General features: G+C 39.6%; 1 protein-coding gene and 1 non-coding gene across 2 annotated transcripts; one reads left to right on the top strand and one right to left on the bottom strand.

Annotated features, from left to right (window-relative positions):
- Positions 1-4,050: 4,050 nt before the first annotated feature.
- On the bottom strand, positions 4,051-4,157 carry LOC131241569 (small nucleolar RNA R71). Its single transcript, XR_009169129.1, has one exon. It is a non-coding gene; the product is annotated as a small nucleolar RNA R71 (small nucleolar RNA).
- Positions 4,158-5,329: 1,172 nt separating this feature from the next.
- On the top strand, positions 5,330-17,617 carry LOC131239080 (uncharacterized; the record flags this gene model as incomplete). Its single annotated transcript, XM_058236639.1, has 8 exons — positions 5,330-5,579; positions 5,757-6,237; positions 6,664-6,941; positions 7,512-7,564; positions 7,943-8,512; positions 16,657-16,746; positions 16,840-17,059; positions 17,142-17,617. Coding segments are annotated over 8 exons (2,418 nt in total), but the record flags the coding sequence as incomplete, so codon positions are not given.
- Positions 17,618-19,541: the final 1,924 nt, after the last annotated feature.

The raw sequence follows: 19,541 nt of genomic DNA, 5'->3' as shown, positions 1-19,541 counted from the left end.
TCCCACATATCACATCTCGGTTGCACATTAAGGTTCCGTTTCAACATTAAATGATTAACTTAGTAATCAACAAGCATGAAAGGAACTAGCCTGAAATTTTTAGCATCGGTCTATAACTAAGAATTGAGAAAAAGTGTAAGTCTTATAATTTTCATCATAGGTTTGCTCCCTATAGATGAAGATTCGATTCCCCATGATTGACATGAGAAAAGGGTTAGGTGTACAATCTTTACCATAGGTTTGCTCCCTATAGGTGAGGATTTAATTCCCTTCCTTAGCGTTACTATTCATAAAAAATTCAAAGGCTGATAGAATGAAAAGTTAACCTATCAGGCAAGTGTTGGTTTCAGTTGTCATGCACTCTGTTGTTAATTACTAATGTTATCATGAAATTGACAATTGGATCTCTTAATGATATTAAGCCGAGATTACACTATACACTCATGGAACTCAATGTTTAGAATATTCTAATTAATGGATTAATATTTTGAAATTGATTATGAAGTTTATCATGAGCTTGATTCCAGAAAGAAAAAAAATTTCTGTGCACCATTCATGAATCTTAGAATCATCGCACGATTTGTTCACAAATCACTCAGGTTTACAGAAATTATTATGTATTTCTAAAATTATTTTTTCGCATGTTTTGCTCGGGACTAGCAAAATGCTGGTTGGGGGTTGTGATGAGGGTCGAATATTACATATCAGACCCCATTTATTACCTAATTTTACGTACATGATAATGTTTAACGGGGTATTTTAATTATATTTTTGTTACAAGATGAAATCAGGAGCGTTGATGGAAAAAGAGCACTACAAGCATGGATTTGATGTTCCAAAGTCACCAGAGCAAGGGACGCACTCAAGGGAACTAATACTGAAGAATTCACATGCCAGGGATCCGAGGAAATCAAGCCGTTCACGTTAAAAAGGCCCGAAAATGGTCCAGAATGCAAGATCACATGGTTCCCGCCATCCGATTGACTTGAAACTTCATGCATAGCCTGGAGGCCATAAATAAACCGTACATATTAAATTTCAACCATTGGATATCTCGAGAAGTGGCCCAACGGCCAGATCAACCCTTTAATTCCTTAAGTGGGGCCCACCTGGTCCCTGGATATGGCTCATCTTTGGTATCAACGCTTTAAATTACATGAAAAATCATATGAACGGAGGAGATTCGGTGCACACATCATGATGGACCTCACATGTGCACTGCATGCACACAGTGCAGACGCACACCGGCGGTGCATCCATACGTTCAAGGTCGGTCAGCAGGCGCTGACCGACGAAATTTAAAAGAAAAAGGAAATTTCCATTTTCGGCTTCACAGAAACGGAAACAGGGACTTGCGGTCCCCTGTTGTGGGCCACCATCACGACTCGTGGGTCCAATCTGGACCGTCTATTAGACCATAATGGCCCATATTACCATCGCCTAGGTGGCGTTATTTCAGATAACAGTAGAGATCGTTTTTTAACTGTTCAAAAGCAGAATGGATGGTGGGTTTAAAACCCTGTGAGCCACCACGAATTTGATCTAGAATTGAGCATGTCCGACCGATTTTTCAATGACAATCTAATGGACGGACTGGATTTTGAAGATAATGTCAATAGTGGGCCCCACCAATGTCGCAGCGCGAACAGTGTAATCCCTGTTTACGCACGCCGGACGCTGTCCGATTTTCGCACCTGTTGTGGCCCACTACGCTTGATCAGATGGAAGATCTGATCCGTCCATCATGTAGAAGACTGGAAAACGTCCTAAGGGACGGTATTTATTTGGAAATCGAGTAAGGAAAGAGGGCTGTTTTGCATCTGATCTTGGCTGCGGAAAGAGAGTCCGAACGCGGCTGCTGCTGCGACAGCGTTTCCAAAACGTCCCTCCACCGCCTAAGCTGCTATAAGAAAGAGAGAGAGAGAGAGAGCTCGTTTGGGGGAGGAAGCCAGGAAGAACAGATCCAAGAAAAAAGCAAGAGAGGGAGAGTTTTGTTGGAGAGAAGAAAAGGTTCGTTTTGAAAGGCCCGTTTGAGAGAGGTAGTTCGTTGTTTTTTGGACAGGAGAAAAAGCAGAAGGGAAAGCTCGTTTTGGAAGAGAGCCAGGGAGAGGGAAGAGAGCAAAGACATCAAATTCAAGCAAGAGGGAAGAGAGGATGGAATTTTTCTTTTATAAATATTATTTTTCCGTCTTCCTTCTTGATTCCATGAGTAGCTAAATTTCTAGCTAGGGCTGAGATGAAGCCCCTAATTTGAATGACTCTTGTAAGTGTTGATTTCATCTGAATTTGATTGGTTTGTTTCTTTCTCTACTGTGCTTAACTGAAATATCCGTACTCCTCCATTCTAAGAGCTCGACCAAAGTCTAGTTATGGACGTTGTTTGGATTACTATTCTAGGTGCTTGTGTCTGACCATGAACAGGTTCCTATAGAGGAAGAAACAGGAATTTACATCTCTCCATGCCTGACCATGGATAGAAAGATGTGATCCATATGCTTTAAGGAATTATACATTCTGTGTGCCCGACCAAGGACATAGAGTGCGCTTTATTTATTTTGATATCAATCTGAATTAGGGTGAATCAACAGGTAAAACAAGGTTCATGATAATTAGGGGTGGATTCGAAAGTCCTAGTCTTCTCTTTGATTGAACTTTCCTCATTATTCTTAGTTATTTTTCCATTGATTTTTATTTAGTTTATTTAATTACTATCGCAAATATTTGTTGGATTAGTTAAGAAGAGTCTTTAATTTTGAATTGTGACGACTAGTCCTCGTGGGAACGATCTCGTAATACGTACCATATCTACATCCGATTCGTATACTTGCGAGTTTAAAATCATTTAAATCAGGTTGGTTTAAATAAAACATCAAGTTTTTGGCGCAGTTGCCTGTTTTGGTCCAATTGGATTTAAGATTCTCTCTTATCATAATTCATAGTCTTAGTGTTTTTTACTAACTTTATGTTAAATTTTTTTATAAACTAACCTATTTCCTGTTTTGTAGTGACTTGACATAAACTACTAATTTGGTAATCTCTTTCCAAATTTTCTATTTTTTTTTCTAATTTCTATTTTTAGAATTAAGGTTTTATTTTTTATTTTTAGAAAGTTTCTATTTCTAGGCTATTTTATTTTTTTTATTTTTAGAAATTTCCTATTTTCTAATTTTAGATTCTGATCTTTCAAGTAACTTTCTATTTTCTAGTTTTAGAAAAAAAATTTTCCCTTTTTAGAAACTAACTTAGCTTTTATTTCTAAGATTACAAACTTTCTTTTTTTTAGAAATTAACTGTTGCTTAGGATTTTTTCTAGCATTATTTTAGTAAATTTAATTTATTTTAGTCTTCTTTTTGTTTACAGGAATTAAGGAAGGAAGCTGCTAAATAACATTGTCTTCAAAAGGAGGAGCTCTCAAATCTACAGACATTCATCATCTCCTTTTCCGGGTTCTTCTTTCCAATTTTCATTTACATAGCTTTTTCTTGTTTTAGAATCTCATAGTTGCTAGGTCTAGTTTTATTTCTCTTAGGTTGCTTCTTAGTTTAGTTTTCTTTCTTATAGTGATAACATAGTTTATGCTAGGACGTAGATCTTTGAACATAGAACTAGCACATTTTGATCCTGAAATAGAAAGAACCTTTCATAGAAGATTTAGAAACATCCTGTTTGAAATGGCGGAAGAGAATGGAACTAAAGCTCTTAGAGATTATTCAGCTCCTGTCCAATTCAATGCGCCTTCATGTATAGTGTTGCCTGCCACCACAGCAGCACACTTTGAACTTAAACCTGGGGTCATACAACTGTTGCCATCCTTTTATGGTTCAGATAAGGAGGATCCATATCATCATGTGAAAGAATTCTTAGACATTTGCTCCACCTTTAAGTTCCAAAACTTTTCAGACAATTCGATCCGTTTGTGCCTTTTTCCTTTTTCTTTGAAGGATAAGGCGAAAGCATGGTTGAATTCTCTAGGAGTTGGGTCTATCACTACATGGGACCAACTATCTAAGAAGTTCTTAAACAAATTCTTCCCGGTTCACAAAACTAATGCTCTCCGTAGAGAAATCACGAATTTCACACAAAAAGAGGGTGAGCACTTTCATGAATGTTGGGAAAGATGGAAGGATTTACTTCTTAAATGTCCACACCATGGTTTTGAAAAGTGGCAACAGGTTCAATACTTCTATGATGGTCTGACACCCCAAAACTGTCGCATGGTTGACGCCACCAGTGGAGGGTCATTCATGACCAAAAGTGATGTTGAAGCGTGGAATTTCTTTGAAACCTTGTGTGAAAATTCCCAGCAATGGGACTACTCAAATAGAGGTGAAAGGAGTCCCCAACCACAGAAGAAAGGTGGTATATATGAGGTAGGAGTCACGCCAGATCTTTATGCCAAAATTGATAGCGACAAAGAAAGTGGACGCTTTAATGTTAAATAATGGACCTCCACAAACAACTCAAGTCGAGTCATGTGCTACATGTTCTAGTCCCGCCCATCCTACGCCGTCTTGTCCATCTAGTTCAGCATTTCCAGAATTTCTCCCTGAACAAGTACATGCTATGAACACCTTTCAAAAATCTAGGAATGATCCTTACTCGAACACATACAAATCAAGGTGGGCTAGACATCCAAATTTCTCTTGGGCAAAAGGACCACAACAAGGAGGACCATCTGGAAATCCTCCTATGCAACCTTACTCCCAAGTGGGCAGTCAACAACCTCAGCAGTTCTCACAGTATCAACAAGTGCCTCCACAATCTAGGAAACCATCTCTTGAGGATACACTCAATCTTTTTATGCAAAGTTCACTTCAATTTCAAAAAGACACCCAACATACCTTACTAGCTAACCAGCAGAGTTTACATGCAAATGCGCAATCCATTGCCAAGCTGGAAGTACAGTTGGTTCAACTTGCTATCACATTAAGTGAGAGAGAGAAGGGCAAGTTCCCTAGTCAACCTGTGGTAAATCCAAAAGGACAGTATGAGATTGGCTCTAATTCAAACCAAGAACAATATCATGGGCAAGCCAAATCAATCATTACCCTTAGGTCCGGTAAACAGATCGAGAACAAAGTAGAGATGCCTAGGGAAGAATCAAAGTCCAATACGGAAGATCAAAATGAAATGGAGAGACATACTAGTGCATCCAAAGTCCAACAACATTCTGACTCTCCAGGAACCACTCATGTGCCATCTTATGTGCCTAAAGCACCTTTTCCGCAACGTCTGGCACCGGTTAAGAAAGGAAACAACTTTAATGAGATATTGGACATGTTTAAGCAAGTCCAAATCAACATTCCGTTGCTTGATGCTATCAAGCAAGTCCCTGCTTACGCTAAGTTTCTTAAAGATTTATGCACTCAAAAGCGTAAGATGAATGTTCATAAGAAGGTCTTCCTTGCAGAGCAACTCAGCTCCATGATTCAACACAACACCCCTCCTAAATTTAGGGATCCAGGAGCTCCTACCATTTCTTGCATCATAGGAGATCATAAGATTGAAAAGGCATTGCTTGATTTAGGGGCGAGTGTCAATTTGTTACCATATTCTGTGTATGAGCAGCTAGGACTTGGTGAGCTGAAATCAACCAAAATAACACTCCAACTAGCTGATAGATCTGTCAAGGTGCCCCGTGGTATTATTGAAGATGTGCTGATCCAGGTTGATAAGTTTTATTTTCCAGTAGATTTCATTGTTCTAGATACTCAGCCTGTCCAGAATCCTACAAGTCAAATCCCGGTTATCTTAGGACGTCCATTCTTGGCCACCTCCAATGCAATCATAAATTGTAGGAATGGAGTTATGAAGTTGTCCTTTGGTAACATGAAGATCAAGCTCAACGTTTTCAATGCTGGACAACAAATGTCAGACTCGGATGATATATTTGAAGTGAATATGATTGAGAGTCTAGTGCATGACTCTTTCCTTGAATCTTCCGAAAACGCTCTTGAGACTTGTTTAACACATTTTGGCATAGATTTTGACATAGAAAGTTCCATCCAAGAAGTCAATGTGTTGCTTAACTCTAATCCGAAAATGGATACAACAAAATGGAAAGCTAGAGTGGAACCTCTTCCACCTTCTGAGTCTAAACTGGTCCCGTCTACTGAGAAACCACCCAAAGTCGACCTTAAACAATTACCTGAAACTCTCAAGTATGCATTTTTAGGACCTTCTGAAACCCTGCCTGTCATCATAGCTGCTAATCTTGATAAAGAACAGGAGGGTAAGTTGCTTAATGTTCTTAGAGAACATAAGGCAGCTATTGGGTGGACAATAGCGGACATAAAGGGAATAAGCCCCACGGTGTGTATGCATCGTATTCATCTTGAAGAAAATGCAAAAACATCGCGAGAAATGCAAAGGAGGCTTAACCCTAACATGAAAGAGGTCGTTCGGGCTGAGGTGCTAAAATTATTAGATGTTGGTATCATTTACCCCATTTCTGATAGCACATGGGTCAGTCCAGTTCAAGTTGTTCCTAAAAAGTCTGGGATTACGGTGAAAAAGAATGAGGATAATGAGTTAGTACCAATGTGCATGACTACGGGTTGGCGAGTTTGTATTGATTACCGTAAACTGAACCTGGTCACAAGGAAGGATCACTTTCCTCTTCCTTTCATAGACCAGATGCTTGAGAGATTGGCGGGGCATAGCTATTATTGTTTCCTGGATGGTTATTCCGGGTATAATCAAATTCCCATTGCTCCCGAGGATCAAGAGAAAACCACATTTACATGTCCTTTTGGCACATATGCCTATCGGCGTATGCCATTTGGATTGTGTAATGCGCCTGCGACCTTCCAACGATGCATGATGAGTATTTTTTCAGACATGGTTGAGCGTTTTCTTGAGATTTTCATGGATGATTTTTCAATTTTCGGCTCTTCATTTGATGAATGTTTATACCATCTATCTCTTGTCTTGGAAAGATGTGAAAAAACGAACCTGGTATTGAATTGGGAAAAGTGTCATTTTATGGTTCAAAAAGGGATTGTACTCGGGCATGTTATTTCAAGTAAAGGCATTGAAGTTGATAAAGCCAAGATTGATTTAATTTCTAGTCTTCCTCCACCCAGAACGGTTAAAGAGATTAGATCATTCTTAGGGCATGCGGGATTCTACAGGAGATTCATTAAGGATATTAGCAAAATTTCTCGACCCTTATGCAATTTACTAGCTAAAGATGTTGCTTTTATCCTTAATGATGAGTGTCGGCAAGCTTTTGATAAGCTGAAGCATTTACTGACTTCTGCTCCAATCATCCAACCACCTGATTGGAGTTCACCTTTTGAGCTTATGTGTGATGCTTCGGATTATGCCGTTGGAGCCGTCCTAGGACAGAGATTGAACAAAATGCCTCAGGTCATTTATTATGCTAGTAGGACTTTAAATGATGCACAGCTCAACTACTCTACCACTGAAAAAGAATTGTTGGCGGTGGTATTTGCTCTAGACAAATTCAGGTCGTATCTCATAGGGTCAAAGGTTATAGTGTTCTCAGATCATGCAGCATTGAAATATCTTCTTTCTAAAAAAGACGCTAAACCTCGATTGATTCGGTGGATTCTCTTGCTACAAGAATTCGATATTGAAATTCGGGATAAAAAGGGTTCCGAAAATGTAGTAGCCGACCATTTGTCTAGACTTGTCTTAGAGTCCATAATGGATCTTTTGCCAATGAATGAGTCTTTCCCTGATGAACAACTTCTAACTATTTCTCAATTACCTTGGTATGCGGACATTGTAAACTATCTTGTTACAGGTCAACTTCCTTCTCATTGGACTAAACAAGATAAATCCAAATTTCTTGCTGAGGATAAACATTTCTTTTGGGATGACCCGTACTTATTCAAAATTTGTCCTGATCAGATTATTAGGAGATGTGTGCCTGAGAGTGAGTTTCATAGTATAATCTCCTTTTGTCATGATCATGCCTGTGGTGATCATTTTGGTTCAAAGAAAACAGCTGCGAAAGTCTTACAAAGTGGATTTTATTGGCCTACACTATTTCACGACACCCATGCCTTCTGCTCAACATGTGATAGATGCCAACGTACGGGTAATATTTCTCACAGGAACATGATGTCACTTACCAATATTCTCATTGTTGAAATATTTGATGTTTGGGGTATTGACTTCATGGGCCCATTTCCCCCGTCATTCGGTTATGTGCATATCCTTATGGCCGTCGACTATGTCTCTAAGTGGATTGAAGCAGTGCCATGTAAAACGAATGATCACAGAGTAGTGGTCCGTTTCTTAAAAGAAAATATCTTTTCTCGTTTTGGCACTCCTCGAGCAATTATAAGTGATGGGGGTACTCATTTTTGCAACAAACCGTTTGAATCCTTAATGAAAAAATATTCCATCACTCATAAAGTTGCAACGCCATATCATCCACAAACAAGTGGCCAAGTTGAGGTGTCAAATCGGGAGATCAAACAAATTTTAGAGAAAACGGTTCGCCCCGATCGTAAGGATTGGTCGCAACGGTTGAATGATGCTCTTTGGGCATATCGTACAGCTTTCAAAACTCCGATTAGAATGTCTCCGTACAGGCTTGTATTTGGGAAAGCCTGTCACTTACCTGTGGAATTAGAACATCATGCGTATTGGGCCATCAAAACATTTAATTTCGATTTGCACAAGGCCGGATCACACCGAAAACTTCAACTCAATGAGTTAGAGGAAATTCGAAATGAGGCATATGAGAATGCAAAAATTTATAAAGAGCAGACAAAAATCTTCCATGACAAGTCGATTCTTCGCAAGACATTTGAACCGAACCAGAAAGTATTATTGTACAATTCCAGGCTACGCCTCTTTCCTGGAAAACTACGTTCGCGGTGGTATGGTCCTTATCGAGTCGTAAAAGTATTTCCTCATGGAGCAGTTGAGATTCAAAATTTAACAGACGGGAATATCTTCAAAGTAAATGGTCAACAACTGAAACCATATTTAGATGATTTGGTGAACAAAGATGTTGAGGAAATTTATTTGGCGGACCCAGGTTATAAAGATTGATTAATGGTCCATTCGTGTCTGGCTGAAGACGTTAAACTTAGCGCTCCTGGGAGGCAACCCATCCTTTCATTTCATTTCATTTTCCTAGTTAGTTAGTTCAATGTTTGTGGGTAACATTACTGCAAACCCTCACGAGACTACAACTCGTCCATTAGGGGTAACCTAGTGGTTTAAAGGCTTGTTGCATACGCTAAATGCAATCGAGAGCACCTGCGAAAGTGGTATAGATAGGATTTTCTTTTTGCATTTTTATCATTTTGTTTTTGTTGATTTCTCTCTTATGCTGACTCGCTCTTACATGGATATTTTTTTTTAGAAAGCTTCTAGATTCTTTCATACATGTACTATTTGTCCATCACTCCTCTTTTATTTTCGTTGTCCCATGTGCATTGCACGCTTCTTTCTTTTACATTGAGGACAATGTAGATTTTATGTTGGGGGTGGGCGATCAGGATACCTCATCAGTATTTTCTTGGTCTTGAGCACAAATTGTGAAAATTTTTAAATTTTTTTGGAACTTCTTGTGCATTTGAAGTGATTGTGAAGGATAAGGGTGATTTTAACATTGCAAGATCCAGAATGTCGATAATTTATAACTCTTGGATTCAGCCATCTGTTAGATTTCACGGTTAAGTTTAAATTGTTAACCCATGATTAGAACTTTTAAACATTGATTGAGTCATGATCCCACATATCACATCTCGGTTGCACATTAAGGTTCCGTTTCAACATTAAATGATTAACTTAGTAATCAACAAGCATGAAAGGAACTAGCCTGAAATTTTTAGCATCGGTCTATAACTAAGAATTGAGAAAAAGTGTAAGTCTTATAATTTTCATCATAGGTTTGCTCCCTATAGATGAAGATTCGATTCCCCATGATTGACATGAGAAAAGGGTTAGGTGTACAATCTTTACCATATGTTTGCTCCTATAGGAGAGGATTTGATTCCCTTCCTTGGCATAACTGTTCATGAAAAATTCAAAGGCTGATAGAATGAAAAGTTAACCTATCAGGCAAGTGTTGGTTTCAGTTGTCATGCACTCTGTTGTTAATTACTAATGTTATCATGAAATTGACAATTGGATCTCTTAATGATATTAAGCCGAGATTACACTATACACTCATGGAACTCAATGTTTAGAATATTCTAATTAATGGATTAATATTTTGAAATTGATTATGAAGTTTATCATGAGCTTGATTCCAGAAAGAAAAAAAATTTCTGTGCACCATTCATGAATCTTAGAATCATCGCACGATTTGTTCACAAATCACTCAGGTTTACAGAAATTATTATGTATTTCTAAAATTATTTTTTCGCATGTTTTGCTCGGGACTAGCAAAATGCTGGTTGGGGTTGTGATGAGGGTCGAATATTACATATCGGACCCCATTTATTACCTAATTTTACGTACATGATAATGTTTAACGGGTATTTTAATTATATTTTTGTTACAAGATGAAATCGGGAGCGTTGATGGAAAAAGAGCACTACAAGCATGGATTTGATGTTCCAAAGTCACCGAGCAAGGGACGCACTCAAGGGAACTAATCAAGAATTCACATGCCAGGATCCGAGGAAATCAAGCCGTTCACGTTAAAAAGGCCCGAAAATGGTCCAGAATGCAAGATCACATGGTTCCCGCCATCCGATTGACTTGAAACTTCATGCATAGCCTGGAGGCCATAAATAAACCGTACATATTAAATTTCAACCATTGGATATCTCGAGAAGTGGCCCAACGGCCAGATCAGCCCTTTAATTCCTTAAGTGGGGCCCACCTGGTCCCTGGATATGGCTCATCTTTGGTATCAACGCTTTAAATTACATGAAAAATCATATGGACGGAGGAGATTCGGTGCACACATCATGATGGACCTCACATGTGCACTGCATGCACACAGTGCAGACGCACACCGACGGTGCATCCATACGTTCAAGGTCGGTCAGCAGGCGCTGACCGACGAAATTTAAAAGAAAAAGGAAATTTCCATTTTCGGCTTCACGGAAACGGAAACAGGGACTTGCGGTCCCCTGTTGTGGGCCACCATCACGACTCGTGGGTCCAATCTGGACCATCTATTAGACCATAATGGCCCATATTACCATCGCCTAGGTGGCGTTATTTCAGATAACAGTAGAGATCGTTTTTTAACTGTTCAAAGCAGAATGGATGGTGGGTTTAAAACCCTGTGAGCCACCACGAATTTGATCTAGAATTGAGCATGTCCGACCGATTTTTCAATGACAATCTAATGGACGGACTGGATTTTGAAGATAATGTCAATAGTGGGCCCCACCAATGTCGCAGCGCGAACAGTGTAATCCCTGTTTACGCACGCCGGACGCTGTCCGATTTTCGCACCTGTTGTGGCCCACTACGCTTGATCAGATGGAAGATCTGATCCGTCCATCATGTAGAAGACTGGAAAACGTCCTAAGGGACGGTATTTATTTGGAAATCGAGTAAGGAAAGAGGGCTGTTTTGCATCTGATCTTGGCTGCGGAAAGAGAGTCCGAACGCGGCTGCTGCTGCGACAGCGTTTCCAAAACGTCCCTCCACCGCCTAAGCTGCTATAAGAAAGAGAGAGAGAGAGAGCTCGTTTGGGGGAGGAAGCCAGGAAGAACAGATCCAAGAAAAAAGCAAGAGAGGGAGAGTTTTGTTGGAGAGAAGAAAAGGTTCGTTTTGAAAGGCCCGTTTGAGAGAGGTAGTTCGTTGTTTTTTGGACAGGAGAAAAAGCAGAAGGGAAAGCTCGTTTTGGAAGAGAGCCAGGGAGAGGGAAGAGAGCAAAGACATCAAATTCAAGCAAGAGGGAAGAGAGGATGGAATTTTTCTTTTATAAATATTATTTTTCCGTCTTCCTTCTTGATTCCATGAGTAGCTAAATTTCTAGCTAGGGCTGAGATGAAGCCCCTAATTTGAATGACTCTTGTAAGTGTTGATTTCATCTGAATTTGATTGGTTTGTTTCTTTCTCTACTGTGCTTAACTGAAATATCCGTACTCCTCCATTCTAAGAGCTCGACCAAAGTCTAGTTATGGACGTTGTTTGGATTACTATTCTAGGTGCTTGTGTCTGACCATGAACAGGTTCCTATAGAGGAAGAAACAGGAATTTACATCTCTCCATGCCTGACCATGGATAGAAAGATGTGATCCATATGCTTTAAGGAATTATACATTCTGTGTACCTGACCAAGGACATAGAGTGCGCTTTATTTATTTTGATATCAATCTGAATTAGAGTGAATCAACAGGTAAAACAAGGTTCATGATAATTAGGGGTGGATTCGAAAGTCCTAGTCTTCTCTTTGATTGAACTTTCCTCATTATTCTTAGTTATTTTTCCATTGATTTTTATTTAGTTTATTTAATTACTATCGCAAATATTTGTTGGATTAGTTAAGAAGAGTCTTTAATTTTGAATTGTGACGACTAGTCCTCGTGGGAACGATCTCGTAATACGTACCATATCTACATCTGATTCGTATACTTGCGAGTTTAAAATCATTTAAATCAGGTTGGTTTAAATAAAACATCACTCGTGCACCAGGAAGGCACCAAAATAGGGTCGAGCGGTCAGCAGGCGCTGACCCGTTCAAAACGATCCGAATTTAGAAATCCGGATTTTTCGCCGCAAACAGGGAGTGCGGATGATTTTCGTGGGCCACCATCGTGACTCAGACGACTAATCCGAACCATCCAGTAGACTCCAATGGTCTGAATGATCCATACCTAGAAGAGGGAATTAGAAGAGGAAAGCTAGGTCGGTTTTTGACCATTAAATCGTAGGATGGACGGCAAAAACAAAGATTCAGTGGGCCTCATCAACAGAAGGCCAAAAATACACCTTCCCGCCTGAAATTCCGAGGGGAAACCAGTGGACGGCGTGGATTTCTTTGATAAGTCCGATTATGGACCCCACTAACGGCCCAGCGGAGCGACTGCGCAAGCTCTGCTTCGCAAACAGAGCTGCGGCCGATCCAAGTGAGCCACCATCACTAATCAGATGGCTGATCCAGGCCATTCACCTGTTATTTCATTCAAAAACGTCCAAGGGGATGTTATCTTTTTAAAGGAAAAGATAGAAGATGAACCAGCAACTTCGGCTCAAATCTGTACGTGACTGTGCTGCATAAAGAACGTTCACACCGACTTCCGACATAGCTGCTTAAACAGTTGTTCACCAACTCCAGCAAGGACAGTTCTCCACCGCCCTCTCCTGCAAAAAAGAAAGAGAAGAAAGAGAGCCAGGGGCGAATGGAATCTCGGCTTGGGTGCTTAGTTTGGATGTGAGAAGGAGAGTAATTTTTGTTTTTGTTTCTTTTCTTTTGATCTTTGTTTTAGTTTAAGGGTTAGCCGCATCATGGCGGGCTAAACCTCTTAGCTGGGGCTAAGAGGGGAAGCTTGTGGCGTGATGGGACTGACTCTATGCCTTTGATTTATGCTAGACTGACTGATGTTGATTTTAGTTCAATTAAAAGGAATACTTTCAATTTTTTTAATGGTTTGTTGTGACTGAAATTACAATAGATCTGCGATGGCTTTGAATATTTCTCCCTCCTTTTGATGTTTATGACATCAGGAAGCCCTGTTGTTCACCATCGTCTCATGGGCATGGTTGGATTACGGTATCCTTCCTAACCTTCATGCATTGTTGAGTGGTTGGTAATTAGTTTAATTTTGTTGTTTTCTTTGCCTCCTGGGCATGGTTTGATGATGGAATCCATTCTAATTCATATACCTTTCATCTCTTTAAAACTATATTAAAAGAAGTTCAGTTTAATTTTCATGGTGATGGCATAAGATCTCCCTGATCTCTACAAGTGGATCCTCTAAATCCCTAGTTTCCCTTCCCTGAATTGTATAAGTTTTAGATAATTATTTCACAATTATTCCTTAAATTCTATTTGATTTAGATTATATCTTAGTCTAGTACTAGTTCTACTTAGTATCAGATAACGTACAGGTATCAGTCCCTTGGGATTCGACCTCGGTCTTACCGAGTTTATTACTACATCACAACCCTATACTTGGGGAGTGAACACACTTCTCATAAATTTCGGTACTTAGAATTGATTAAAGGTGAAACAATAGAATTTTGGGTAAGTTTTCAAAACTAGACAAGGCATATGGAGACTAGATCTGAGAATTTGGATAAATGTAGAAATTTCGAACTTAAATTCCATGTATAAATTATGGTCCTGAATTTGTTAGGTAGTACACTAGGACATTTAGTGCGCAATGAACATGCAATAAGTCATTCGGGTCTGTATATCAAAGAAATCAAGTACTCACCATTACAAAATAGAAAATCATATGATATTTCCCAAGAGTCTAGAATGATCGAGATCACGAACTAATGGAACCACATTTAAGCAAAGCAAATGCTATTTGATTCAAATTTTAATCCTAGCAAACCCTAATGATCTCAATGCCCTAATCAGGCAGAAGATCGAGAGTTCTAGGATTAAGAAATGACACAATAAGTCCTATGTTCTACGCAGGAGAAGGATTGATGTATCAGGCTCAAACCCACTTCGACCATCCGCTTGTGTTAAACTCAATCTACCGATCGGTGAAGTGAGCATCACTTTATGGGATCTTCATCAAATGGTTGGCCTTCCCATCACTAGTTTTTCCTTAATGAGTATATTCCTAGTAATGCAGAGTTTGCTTATCTTGCTCTCGGAAAAGTGCCACACATTTCTGTGTCTATTATTGAGCTTTTTACGGAGATGTCACACTTTCCACATGTACACAAAATATCTCCACTCCAATGGCTTGCACACTTCTCGAGATACTTATGGTATATAATTTTAATATCCCTTCACCTTTCCCATCTTCTCTTCCTCTTACATACATGTATGTGTTTTCTCATACTTTTCTTCTTCTCCTCAGGTTTTCTAGTAGTCATTCTCCAGAGCTAGAATCCACCCACCGAAGAATAAGAGTACTGACCACTTTTACCCCTAAAACTAAATTAGCTGCTTTCTTAGCGTATTGGCCGAGTCTAGTCATTTTAAGTAGTTTGAAATAGTTGGATTCCATTCACCTAACTTTATTTGCAGTTGCAAGAGCCATGGTGGAAGGTAAGAAGAATATTCTCTAGCTCCCCCCATCTTATGCTCTTTGTACAGAGGTTTTAGAAACATCATAGCGCATTGCTCAAGCCCGGCAGTTAGAGCTACATCTTCATTCACCCCATGGCACTATTTTTCGAGTTGGTTAGGAATATACTTTCCATCGACATATAATGATCCTAAAAAGGCTTATGTCAATTCCGAGCATCCCCGCTTGTTCTATTATCTCAAGCGGAGGATGGTGAAGAAAGCGTACAAATGGATCATTGATAAAATTGAGAACATGGAATCTATCGACTTTTTCCTCATCTATCTGACTCATCAAGCTGAAGACATGGAGGTCGAAGACAATAGTGAAATGAAGCCCATTGAAAGAACTTTCCTAATCTGCATTCGATCTTGCAGTCTGCCCCTTTGAGAAGTGGAATTTTGGAGGAAGCCCTACTATCCTAGCAGGTTTGGGAGACAATTTGGTTACGACCAAACAATGCCCCAAGCAGGAGAAGAAGTTACCCATATAATGCGAAGCTATGGGGTCGGTCCATATAACTGGGCCCTGATATGGAAACAACTCTTGGCCAGAAACTTCAATTCCCGCTTCGTCCTTCCCAAATTCAATTATTAAGTACAAGCTTCATACACTTGGATGCACCAGTGGTCACACCACTATTACTTGGTGCGTAATTGTTTTCCTGTCGACCGTCCTATCTGGATTCCTCCTCCCAGACTAAGGAATTATAGATCGGAACAAGGGATAGGATATTTTGTTGAAAGACATCATGCTACAACTCCAGGGTAGCTTTGTCGGATGATTTCTACAAAAGAACCCATTAGGGAGATAAAGCCGCCCAACACATTAGAAGGGTGGATTGCCTTCAGATCCCCTTTGGACCTCATCAAGCGAGCAGAAAGACAAAACCACACTCGTTAATGAATTTGAGACCCCTAGCGCCATTCTTTCTTCTCCCACTTGAGAAGCAGAGGGTCAAACTACAGCCGTGGCTCCTGCATTACAGATCAAACCACAACTGTGATCTCTCATGCTGCGGTCAGATTGTTGCTACACTTCTCCCATGACTTGCTCACGAGCCAAATCTTTATTACCAGAGGTCTTAGCACAACAACATCCTTCTCCTTCTCGAGGTGTTTGTCTTCTGCCCATAAAGATTGTTTACAAGGGAAAACAAACAATTTCTGAAGAGGATATTTCATCAGATTACTCTACAGATACTTCAATTAGTGAAACATCTTCTTCCACTAGCTTGACTAAAGAACGGAACATTTTAGTAGATGATAACTAAGAAGAGGACATTGAAGTGGATATCGACGAGGAAGGTGAAGTCAGGGCTGATATTCCTCCCATCGAAATTCAGTCGGATGATCCAGATGCCTCTTCTCCGGTTAGAGCGGCTTCTCTGGAAGAAGAAAAACTTGATTACGAAGGCTTTAGTTGTTCCCCAGGTGCAACATTTTCATTTCTTTCGATGCTTCATATTCCCATTATATTGTGGAAGCTATCGATGCAATTTCACAGGGTCATACCTCCCTCCCGACTATAGCGGAGGTTTCGTCATCTGGAAAAGCAGAAATTCCCTTATCAGATACTAGAGCAGAAGCGGAAAATGTATTTTCTCCTTAGAGTGTAGAGGTGAGATAGAATATCATACAAGCTCCACCAGTTGTTACTGCAATTGCTGATATCCTCCTCTATGTTGAGAAATCCCCCATTACGTGCCCTTCTCCCATCCAACTGCTAGCTCAGAGTTTAGAATTCTTCTCTTATCCTATAGACATTCCGACTCCAACAACCTTGGATTCAAGTACTTGGGTTCACGAACTATCTCTCAATGTTGTAGTTGCATCTGCAGACATACCTGTATCTTCTGAGGCAGGAATACCTTCTATCCTAGCCACTTCTTTGATTGCCCCCAAAGAGGGTACACTTTTTAATTCTCGCAGTTCTTATATATTCAACTTCAACATTTCTAATTATGTCATTCTTTTCCTATTCAGCTACAGTTATGCCATCTTCGAACGGATCTGTAGGCTCTAATTCTATAGCCACGATTTCTGAAAGAATTTCTCTGGAGAAAGTTTCACCTCTTATGCTCATATTCTTCAAGAATGCCATTTTTGTCATTGTGAGCGCCTTTAAAGATCATTCACAATGGCCCTTTTTGGACAGTGCCTTAATTGTTCTTGAACATTCAAGAAGGTTGGCTCATATCAACGTTCTTCCTCTGCATGATTCCCTGTTGCAATTCTATAACTCTATAAATATTTTGCAATCAGCATGGAGTATAGTTATTGCTCCAGAGATTTTGGATGGTCAAAGAGAACAAACATCCCTCAGGGCGAAGATTTCTCAAACTGACGACCTAATATCTAGTTATGATACTGAGCGTCAATCTCTTCATGACAAACTGAAAGCCTCTGAAAAGAATAGGGTGATCATTGAAAATCATATCGCTTTTCTACAGAAAGAGATAGCTTAACTTGAAGTGAAGAAGCAACAAGAGGAATTAAATATTTACAAGATTAAAGAAGAAATTGAAGTTAATGCCCATATTGTTGAGATTGAAAGAACTGAGCAAATGAAAAATAAAGAAGTAGCTGCCTCTATGGAGTAAGAATTGGCTAATGTTCCAAAACAGACCAAAATCATTCTTGAAGCTGAACATACCTAAGCTACAGCGTAGGCTCAATTGAAAGAAGATTTGCAGAGATATATCACAGCATTAGGCATGCCAAAGGAGCTATAGAAATTTGGCTTTTGCATGTAATTTTTTTCGCTTTGTAATATTCGTAAATAAATTCCAACATTTTGTTTGAAACAGATATGTTTTCAGAAATGATATCATTAATTTTGAGCACATATTGATACAACATTTCTTCTGTTAATTCATATAATCATGCTATAATTTATTATGTAATATATCGATAATCTATCGTAATTGTTAGTGCAACATATCCCCTATGTGGTATTTATTTTAATGGGCGAGGCTAATTCTGATTTTGAGGTTAGTTTTGCACACAGTTTAAGCTCTGAATTAGTGGAGCAACCACAGTTTTTTAGACTCATAACTAGTTAGAGTCGGATCTCACGTGAATGGTCTCTGTAACTCTTTAAAGTTCACTAGACTTATCACAGCCGAGGACTTCACAAACCACGATCCATCAAAGGGACTCAGTGAAGCTATCAAGGCCATGAACTCGGTGGGATTTACACACAAGGTTGGCCGCCGTAACTCTCAAGAGTTCACGGGATGCGCAAGGCTACCTTAGGGTACTAAATCCAAGGCCGCCAGTCCATCAATGAGGGGGTATTTTTGTTTTAGAGACCCTATCCTCATGAGTTACTACTGAAATCAAGCTATGAATTTCGGGGGTCTTACGTATGGTTGGCCTATCTATAGACAATGGCCAAAGAACACACACTGCAACCCCCTTTTTCTTCATCTACAAGGTCGGACCCATTCACGGGAGGACAATTTCTCACCCCTTCTCTCGTGACGTTGTCAGAAGCTATACAGACGGCATTGGACTCACGCGTGATTAGCCACCTTCTACACTTGGTCATTTATGACTTTTGGTAGTGATTGGCTTCATCCGCTGCCCGCATGGGTCTAAGCATGTGATGGCCTATACGGACTTTTTAAGGCCACTGGCTTCTCACTGTTGTCCGCATGATTTTAAATAATTTATCAAGATTAATGAATCTTATGCATGGTTGGCCATTTAGGCTTATTCCATTGCTATCACAAATGATAGATCGTCATTGTTGTCACGAGACTTGTGTGGTTTTGATGAATTAGTAAATAGCATATATCATCATGTCAATGACAATATTTGCGATAGTGTCTTGGGTATCAATTTTCACGATAATATCATTTGACATTTGATGATGGCGATAATCATAACCAATGCTTGACAATGATCGACAATAAGATTGATATGCTTGAAAATGTTTGAGAACTTACCTTTTATTCATTCGTATATGGAAGAATACATGGCATTGCCTTTTGAGGCTATTTCATCATTTTACTTATTCTTGCCCCCTTTTGATGTAGAAGGGTTATACTCATAATCTTCTAGATCAAAACTGTATCCGTCTTCAGGGACGATACTTTTTAATGAAGTGATCATTAGCAGGTATGCTAATACCCCGTCTATCTTGGTCTACAACTCTATATGCCACATTAGATTATACCTTGGTTATTATGTATGGCCCATCCCATTTGGGGTCAAACTTACCCCCTATTCGGTGAGGGACCACTATCGGTCTCTTTAACATTAACACCATAACACCCTTCTTGAAAGAGTGATGCTTGACTTTCTTGTCAAAGGCGGCGGAGATTCTTGCTTGATATAATTGCAATTGCTGTTGAGCTGCCAGTCATTTTTCATCTAGCATATTCA

The sequence above is a fragment of the Magnolia sinica genome, chromosome 3 (assembly GCF_029962835.1).
Source record: "Magnolia sinica isolate HGM2019 chromosome 3, MsV1, whole genome shotgun sequence".
NCBI classification, from domain to species: domain Eukaryota; kingdom Viridiplantae; phylum Streptophyta; class Magnoliopsida; order Magnoliales; family Magnoliaceae; genus Magnolia; species Magnolia sinica.
Note: the sequence above shows the minus strand (reverse complement) of the source record. Positions and strands in the feature narration are given on the sequence as shown.